At 36.9% G+C, this 9,672-nt stretch overlaps 2 protein-coding genes across 2 annotated transcripts; one reads left to right on the top strand and one right to left on the bottom strand.

Moving 5' to 3' along the window:
* Window positions 1–4,096: 4,096 nt before the first annotated feature.
* Window positions 4,097–4,312, top strand: LOC123934369 (cytochrome c oxidase subunit NDUFA4-like). Its single transcript, XM_045994426.1, has one exon. The coding sequence runs from the start codon at window positions 4,097–4,099 to the stop codon at window positions 4,310–4,312; it is 216 nt and encodes a 71-aa protein (XP_045850382.1).
* A 1,160-nt stretch (window positions 4,313–5,472) lies between these two features.
* On the bottom strand, window positions 5,473–5,840 carry LOC123935189 (60S ribosomal protein L37a-like). Its single transcript, XM_045995722.1, has one exon. The coding sequence runs from the start codon at window positions 5,813–5,815 to the stop codon at window positions 5,537–5,539; it is 279 nt and encodes a 92-aa protein (XP_045851678.1). The 5' UTR covers window positions 5,816–5,840; the 3' UTR covers window positions 5,473–5,536.
* Between the last annotated feature and the right edge of the window lie 3,832 nt (window positions 5,841–9,672).

Here is a 9,672-nt window from a genome sequence, read left to right as displayed (position 1 = left end):
ATTTTTTTTGCTTTGACAAAGTAAAATATGGACTTTTGGTGATAATGGGTGTGTCAGTGTACGTTCATTGATTGTAATAAATGTAGCCCTCTGAGGCAGGATGTTGATAGTAGGGGGATTGTGGGAGTATGGGAACAAGGGGTATATGGGAACTCTCTGTACTTTGTGCTCAATTTTATCTTGAACCTGAAACTATTCTACAAAATAAAGTTTACTTTATTATATAATTTATATCACATAATTAATACAATATATATTAATTATATATAAAATATAATATATAATAATTATATATAATTTTTATAATTATATTATATAATACCAAAAAATTATTGATTGATTTTTCTCTCCTTGCTAAAAAGATATGCTAGAGAAAGTTTAGAAAGTGGAGGTCTTTTACCATCTAGCGATAAGAACTGGAACTGCAACTTGAAGCTCACCAGTGACAACAGATTAGGAGGGAATGAGGGGGGGCCAGGGGTTTCTTAAAGCCACTAGATGGACCTTTCCAGATGTGAAGTGTGGCACAAGACCCTGTGCTGTCACTGCTGTCTCTGAGCCTCTTGACAGTTGTCTGATCAACAACATTTGGGATGATGCTATACATGCTTTCTGCCTTTTTCCACCCCAATTCACAATTAGTTGTAGAGGTATTTTCAGATAAATAAGTCTCTCCACAGTAATTCTGCAAATACATTTAAGTGCAGATTCCCACTTCTTATTTTAAAATATTATTTTTCTTATAATTACATAAGTGGTAAATCCTGGTTTCAAGGCAATTCAAGCAACATGGAAAAATGTAACATCTGTACTTCCCCACAGCCCTGGTGATATCAATTCTGTAGTTTGGTGTATGTTTGGCCAAATATATTTAGGAGAATATTATATGAATATCAACATACTATTAATTATTAACACAATATTAATGTATTAATATATAAACATTAATATTGATATAATTGATATTAATACTAGTACTAATATCTAAATTATACATTATTTGAAGACTTATTTTTATTTATTTATTTATTTATTTGAGAGAGAGAGAGAGAGTGTGTGTGCATGTGTGTGTGCACATATAAGTTGGGGGAGGGAGAAGGGGAGAGGAAGATAGTCTCAAGCAGACTTCCCAGTGAGTGAGGAGCCAGATGTGGGGCTTGATCTCATGATCCATGAGATCATGATCGGAGCTGCGATCAAGAATCAGACATTCAACTGACTGAGCACTCAGGTACCCCTATATGAAGAGATTTAAAGCAAGATCTTTTGTAAGAGAGCATCCTTCACACCCAGCTCTTTGAAAATACTGAATGGAATGGTTGCTGATTGTCCTGGCAATGCAGAAGAATCAGAAAAACTAAAGACTGAGTGTTCCTCAACTTCATCTGAACTGCTAGGCCTTGAATCCTCTATTTTCATTACTAGGCCATCCCTTTACATCATTAATTTGAACTGGCTTATGTCTCTCCTTCCAGTAAGTAGAGAAATATATCAAACATCCCCTACAAAGCAGTTCCCCTAAGCTCCAAACTCTCCTCTTTTTTCTCATTTTCACAAATAACAAACTTCTCAAAGAGGGGAATATATTCACTCTACTTTCCAATCTCCCTATCATCCCTCAACCCACCCTTATTTACTGCTTCTCCATTCTCTGAATCTGCTCTCAAGGAGGTTACCAAGGGCAACATTGTTTTAAAACCTAAAGGAGTTCCTTTCAGCCTTTCTCTATAGTGTAAGCTCATATTTATTTTTATTGTTTCTGATGAAAACAATAAATTCTGTTTCTTTTTTTTTGAAAGATTTTACTTATTTATTTGACAGAGAGAGATCACAAGTAGACAGAAAGGCAGGCAGAGAGAGAGAGAGGGAAGCAGGCTCCCCGCTGAGCAGAGAGCCCGATGCGGGACTCGATCCCAGGACCCTGAGATCATGACCTGAGCCGAAGGCAGCAGCTTAACCCACTGAGCCACCCAGGTGCCCCAAATTCTCTGTTTCTGTTGTTGTTGAAGAAAATTACACACTTGCAATAAAGTCATTGGTAGAAAACAAGGAATCCCCTGTTCCTCCTGACTAGACCATATGAGAATAAGTTGCCGACATTATGGCCCATAGCTCCTAAATACTTCAGTTTGTATGTCTTATAGATAAGAATATTCTCCTATATAACCATCAAAATCAAGAGGTTATCATTAACAATATTTACCACAAGTGAATAATCTTCAGACCCCGTCCAGGTTTTGTCAATTGTCCTAATAATGTCCATCATAGCAAAAGGATCCCGGACAGAATCTTGTACTGTATACAATCATCATACCTCTCATCACACCTCTTTGGTTCTCTGTAGTCTAAAAGAATTCCTCAGTTTTGCCTTGACTTTAAAGACCTTGACATTTTTGAAGACTGTGGGCCAGTTATTTTGTAGCCTGCATCTTGATTTGGGTATGTCTGATGTTTGCTAAAGATTATATGTAGTGATATTATAGAAGTGATGCTGTATTTTTCTCATTGCATCCCAGCAGCTAGTGTGCAATTTGGATTTTTCAGTTAGTTAGATGTTGTTCTCTGACCTCTTGATTAATGTTGTCTCCCAGCTTCTCTCACTGTAAAAACTGTTCCTCTGCAATTGATAAGAATCTGATGCTAACAAATATACTGTTCCTCATTAAGCTTAAAATTTATTTAAATTTGGCGCCTGGGTGGCTCAGTGGGTTGAGCCACTGCCTTCGGCTCAGGTCATGACCTCAGGGTCTTGGGATCGAGTCCCGCATTGGGCTCTCTGCTCAGTGGCGAGCCTGCTTCCCTCTCTCTCTCTCTGCCTGCCTCTCTGTCTACTTGTGATCTCTCTCTGTCAGGTAAATAAATAAAATCTTTAAAAAAAATTATTTAAATTATTTATTTAAGTGTATTTATTAAATATATTTATATCATGGACTCATGTTTCCTCATGTAATTGAATTAGCTATAATATAATATATCCTACCATTATGTGTTTTGATGCTCAATATTGTTCCTCTTCAGGCTGTTTTTTTGTGTCCTTTGGATATACTCTCAATCTTCTTTGAGTACTTCCTTAATATCTGACACAAGATATCTCAGAGTCATTTTGTATATTCCCCATCCCAGACTTGGAATTAAACATTTATTCAAGAAGCCTTCGTTCATTTTAGTGAGCAAAAGTATATAGAGCAAGATAAGCACTAGGTGGGCCCAACTACTATTGGAGTGTTGCTGCTTTCAGGTTCTCTTAGTAGACAGAGCTATGGAACACACACACACACTCACACACACATATTTTTACATGTACATTTTTTCCAAGTCTCTGTAAACACCTTGGAAATTGTTGGTTCTTACTCATAATTCCAATTTCAATCCAACAGTACTGGATTCACTCTAATTTTCTCCATTTTCATAATTGTAACTCCTTTCTCCAACAATGAGGAAACTGGCTCCCATTTTCCTTAATACGTTTACTTGTTTGACCAATCCTTTATGCAATCATAATCACCTGTAAGTAGATAATTTCTTATTGCAGACACCATCTCTTCTCCTGTACTGAAGGCCTTCTCACCTGAATCACACACCTATACCTTGAGTAGACCACTGCTCCTACCTCCAACACCATGAACCCACCCTCCTCAAATTTCTTGGGCTCTGACAATTCAGGCCAGCTTGGTCCCTGCAGGACTGAATTAGACTAAAATAGAACTTTGTATGCTATTCAAAATTGTTCTGGTGATCTTGGAAGAGGCCATAAGGAACCGGGAAAAGGTTAAACTGACTGCACATGAGTAGTTCAATGTTATGTTTGACTTGTGACAAATTCACACAGAAGAAAAAAAAATTTCTTTTGGAAATAAGACTCTCAGAATCCCTGCCCCTACCCTCCGCAACACTGTTACCAGAAAAGGTCACTCAAGCTAAACAGAACTTTCTCAGTTTTGTTACTAAAACTGTACTTGTTTGGAATCCAGTTTAAGTTCCACAAATTCGGATAATCTCTGTGCTTTAAAACCATTTTCCTGGTGGAGATTACTTAGTGCTGGGGATTGCAGATTTGATTTATTCTTCTCCTGGACTGGTGGCCTCTGCCATAGCCATGTTACACCAGATCCTTGGTCAGACCAAGAAACATGAGAGCTTGATCCCCCTCTTCGTAATTATTGGGGCAGGAGGTACTGGAACACCGCTGTATGTCTTGCACCTGGCATTGTTCAAGGCAGATGTCAGTTGGGATAGGAAGAATAACCCAGGACCCTGGAACAAACTGGGTCCCAATGCTCAATTTAAATTCTCCTCAGTGAGTGTAGATTAAAGCAAAGTGAAGAACGAAGGTCCAGACTTCTAAAGGGAATGTTTCACTATAAGGCTGATTGAAATGAAGGTCTTCCGGAAGCCATCTGCACAATTTTCCACTTATCTAGAACTATTTCCCCTCTAAATGTAGAAAATCATGTTGGTGTATTGTGTTGGGGTTTACACTGATTAATAAATATTTGAAACTTGAAAAACTTAAAAAAAACCCTTTTCCCTGAGAAAGAGAGATTTAAATTATGGTGACAGTGAACATGACTTTCAGTATCTAAAAATAATGGATATTTTAGAAATGGATGGCCTATATGAGTAATTTATAGATGAAAAGACCTTATTGACAAATAGGTGGTCTACCAAAATAATTCTGTGATATAAAATAGATGAATATTTTAACGGAGCTGAAAATAAATTCCTACAAGTTTAAAAACCCTCTGTTGCTCGTAAGCAAAATTCCCAAAATTAAATGATCAAATGATTTTTCAGGGAGAACATTTAGCTTGATGTTATAACATTGTTCTGACATGAGGAGTAGTCTAATGTGGCTTGATAATAGAGCTGCTAGGCAAAGTGGATTTTATATTTGACTTGTATGTAGCTTTAAAAAAATTTTTTGAGGGGTGCCTGGGTGGCTCAGTGGGTTAAGCCTCTGCCTTTGGCTCAGGTCATGATCTCAGGGTTCTGGGATCAAGCCCTATGTCTTCCCCCCCACCTCTGCCTGCCTCCTTGTGATCTCCTTTTCTCTCTCTCTGTCAAATAAAAAAATTATTGAAATATAATTCTACATATCAAAACATTCTTTTTGTGCATGTAAACTTTATTAAAATGTAAATAAACATCAGTGGTTTTTTTTCAGAATATTCAGAGTCATGCAACCATCACAACTATCTAATTTTAAAATATTTTCATCACCCTAGGTAGAAACCCTTTACCCATCTGTATTCCCCCCTTGCCCCAGTCCCTGGAAACCAATAACCCAATGTCTTTAGAGAGTAGCCTTTCTGGACATTTCATATAAATGGAATCATGAAATATGTGGCCTTTTGTGACAGGATTAATTCACTTAGCATGATATTTACACAAGGTTCATCCTTGCTGTAGCTTGTATCAGTACTTTAATCCTTTTTATTGTCAATTAATACTCCACTGTGTGGTTATATCACATTTTTTTTGTTACATAAATTAACCCATTTATTATAGGCTAGCAATGTTTCAAACGGTGGTGCTTCTACTGGTCTTTCAACTCCTTCAGTCTTCTGATGGCAGACTTTACTGTGACGGCAGAAGTGGTGTTGTAGGTCCAGGCGCCACCAGCGACGGTTTTCATGCAGGAGCCACAATGCCAGATCCCCACAGCTCGTCTTTTCATCTTGGTTTTGTCACAGAAGGAGCAAGTGTACTTGGCGTGCTGGCTTATCTCAATCTTCTTCACCATCTTCCTGAGGGAGGCACCATAACGGATCCCGTATTTGCCCACGATTCCGACCTTCTTGGTGCGTTTAGCCATGTCGCCTCAAACTAGGTCTGAGCCCGGAGAGCTATATCACATTTTTTATCCATTCACCAGTTGATGGAAATTTGGATAGTTTCTACATTTTGGCTATTATTAGTAATGTTATTTTAAATAAGTTTTAAATATTTAGTACACTTGATCTTAGCCAAAAAGCTGAGAAAGGATTAAAATTTTTTTTTTAAATATCTGCTTAACTATCCTACTTTGTGTCAACAAATGTTTTCATTTCTCTTAGGAATAAAATTGTTGCATATGGTAATTCTATGCTTAAGATTCTGAGGAACTGCCAAACTGTTTTCCAAAGTGGCTGGACTATTTTATGTCCCAACAGCAGTGGATGATCATGGATCCAATTTCTCCACACCCTCTTCAACAAATCCTTTGACCATTTTTGAATTAGATTATTTGTCTTTTTATTGTTGAGTGGCAGAAGTTTTTATATATCCTGGATATAAGTCCCTTATAAGATATGTGGTTTGCAAATATTTTATTCCATTCTGAGGGCTGTGTTTTCATTTTCTTGATGCCTTTTACAGCACAAAAGTTTTTAATTTTGATGGAGCCTTCTTCAGCTATTTTTCTTTCATAATTTGTATTTTTGGTGTTATATCAGGAAAAACATTGCCTGAAAGCAAGGACACAAAGATTTATCTTATGTTTTGTTTTAATAGTTTTTTTTTAACTTTTTAAATTTGGGTCTATATTCAGTTTTGAGTTAATTTTTGCATATGTTTCAGGGAGGAGTCCAATTTCAGTCTTTTGCATATGGAGATCCAGTTATTCCAACATTATTTGTTGAAGAGACTTTCTTTTCCCCATTGTGTGGTCTTTAATTGTCTTCTAAGTTGATTGTGTTCAGTTTTTCCACTACATAATACAAAAGAAATAAGTTCTAAAGTCTTCAGATAGTTCAGACAAATATGGAGAAGGAACAGAAGTACAAAAATATCTAACTGTATCATGGAACAGAAAGAACATGTCATTGTTACTTTTTAATTACATATTGGTAATATCTGTTTAATTCATCCTACTAAATGTATGTTTTTATTTTCAAAAGTCTTACCTTTATGTATTTTAATAATACACAGTAGAGAAGAACCTTTTTAAAATTTTTTTTTAAAGATTTAATTTATTTATGTGACAGAGTACGATCACAAGTAGGCAGAGAGGCAGGCAGAGAAAGAGGAGGAAGCAGGCTTCCTGCTGAGCAGACAGCCCGATGCGGGACTCGATCCTAGGACCCTGAGATCATGACCTGAGCTGAAGGCAGAGGCTTTAACCCACTGAGGCTTTAACCGCCTTCTCCCAGGCGCCCAAGAGAAGCACTTTTGACAAGAAACACTATTAGAGAAACACTAATAGAGAAACACTATTAGAGAAAACACTAATAGAGAAACACTATTAGAGAAAACACTATAGAGAAAGAGGAGGAAGCAGGCTTCCTGCTGAGCAGACAGCCCGATGCGGGACTCGATCCTAGGACCCTGAGATCATGACCTGAGCTGAAGGCAGAGGCTTTAACCCACTGAGGCTTTAACCGCCTTCTCCCAGGCGCCCAAGAGAAGCACTTTTGACAAGAAACACTATTAGGGTGAGGACCTTTGAAAATCTATTCCTTTATATAAACAATGAGAATGCTGACTGAAAAACATCAAAATCAATAAACTCAGGACTTTGGAAATTAACAAAAGGCTGTAACAATTCAAGAAGCCAAGAAAATCCATCAAATCTAAGTAAGAATTGTGAACTTTGTGACATTTTATCTTGTCCTAACTTCATCCTCCCCTCCCTAGATTTACTGGATTCTTTAAAATCAGGGGACTGGTAAGCACAGTAGATGTGAAGACTGGCAGCATATCAGCTACTGAAGGTGGCAAAACAAACCTGGTACACCCCCAAAAGCCCTATCCCTAGAGAGTTATTATTATGACCTGTCTGGTAGCTTCTTGAAAATCAAACTGTATTCAAAATGCTTGTCCTAATTGAACATGACAAGTTGCTCAGTGAAAAAAATTCTTATCCCCATAGCATCTGTCAAATACAGTCCATGGTAATAGTGTAGGGTCATAGCTTCCCAAGGAGGTGGTACCTTTTAAAAGGACAAACAGGAGTTGCCTTAAAAAAACTTCAGAGGAAAATCATGTGTTGTTGCATTGGTAGGGGGCTTTGACAAACACACATATTCTAAGGAACTAGAATGCCATGTATAGGTATAAGGTTGTGTACATGTCCAAGACAGATCTGAGAAAGCTGTATTTTATTACCTTTGGCTGATCATGAGGCTTGGTGCAAATAGGAAGTGAAGAATAAGATAATGTTGCAAACTGCCTTCTGAAGGAGTGAAGGCGTGCTTCAGCGCACACACACACACAGCCCCTTGGCAAAGACAGGGAGATTTATAGGTGTAAGCCATTTAAGGAGATCTCTGTCCAATCATTAGATACCCATTAAGCTTACCTACCAAAGACTCTAGTGGTCACACATGACACAGAAAACAGACATTAGAGAATTAGTTTGGAAAGTCACTGAATAAGCAAACTAGAACAATAGCAGTAGCAGCAATAATAAACAACTGTAACAATGACAACAACAAGAAAACCCTGGGGAGTGGAGCAAATGTGATTTCCCGAGTTGCCACTTGTTTAAAACATTCAGTTTTCAAAAAAATCATGCAACATGAGAAGAAACAGTTGAGTATGACTTACACAGAAAAAAAAAAGCAATAGATAGAAACTGTCTCAAATTAAAACCGACATTGGACTTACTAAGAAAAGACTTTAAATCGGCTAAATGTGTTTAAAGAACTGAAGGAAAACATTTCTAAAGAACTAAAGGGAAATATGAAACAATATCTCGTAAGATATAGAATATAAATAAAGAGACATTTCAAAAAAACAACCAAATAGAAATCTCGAAGTTGAAAAACACAGTAACTAAAAGGAAAAATATGTTAGAGGATTTCAGCTGCAGAAACGAGCTGGCAGAAGAAACTGTGGACTTAAAGATAGGTTAATTGGAATTCTCCAGTGTGAGGAACATGAAGAAAAAAGAATGATGAAAAAATCTACAGAGCCTCAAGAGACTTGTGGGGCATTGTCAATTGTACCAACAGATAACATACTGAGAATCCCAGAAGGAGAGAAGAAAAAGGAGCAGAAAGAATTAGTCAAGGAAATAATGGCTCCAAACTTCCTAAATTAGATGGAGACCATTAATATGAATATCCAAGAAGCTCACAAAACTCCAAGTGGGGTAAGCCAAAAGAGATCCACACCTAGATACATCATAGACACTTTCAGAAGCCCAAAACAAAGAGAGAATCTTGAAAGCAGCAAGAAGAAAGTGATGCATGACATAAGATGATCCTTAATAAGAATAATTGTTGAGTTCTTATCAGAAATCATGGTAGTTAAAAGGCAGTGGTATGACATATACTAAGTGCTGAAAGAAAGACTGTGAACCAGGAATTTGATATCCAGGAAAACTGTCCATCAAAAATGAAGAAGAAATCAAGGTATCCTTAGGTAAGTACAAAATGAGAGAATTCCTTGCTAACAGACTTGCCCTATGAGAAAATAAAGGAACTTTGAGGTGAAATAAAAGAATACTACACAGTAACTAAACACACAAGATAAAGGAACCAGTAAAGATAACTGGATAGATAAATATAAAAGACAGTATAAATGTATTTGTATTTATAACTCTTTTCTTCTTTTTTTTTTTTAAATGAAAGGTCTCACATATTTACTACACAAACAATCCACTGGTACAGAAGTATAGTAACAGAAAAATCATTTCTCCAATTAAACATGTCATTGTTCAAGTAGTAGTGATGTTACAAAGTGATAGGA

Source organism: Meles meles, chromosome X (assembly GCF_922984935.1).
Source record: "Meles meles chromosome X, mMelMel3.1 paternal haplotype, whole genome shotgun sequence".
Classification (NCBI taxonomy): Eukaryota; Metazoa; Chordata; class Mammalia; order Carnivora; family Mustelidae; genus Meles; species Meles meles.
The sequence above is the reverse complement of the archived record's forward strand: the minus strand, read 5'-3'. Positions and strand labels throughout refer to the sequence as shown.

Bases quoted from the DNA above. Each gene is read 5' to 3' on its own strand.
- LOC123934369 (XM_045994426.1), top strand. From the start codon at position 4,097: ATGTTACACCAGATCCTTGGTCAGACCAAGAAACATGAGAGCTTGATC.
- LOC123935189 (XM_045995722.1), bottom strand. From the start codon at position 5,815: ATGGCTAAACGCACCAAGAAGGTCGGAATCGTGGGCAAATACGGGATC.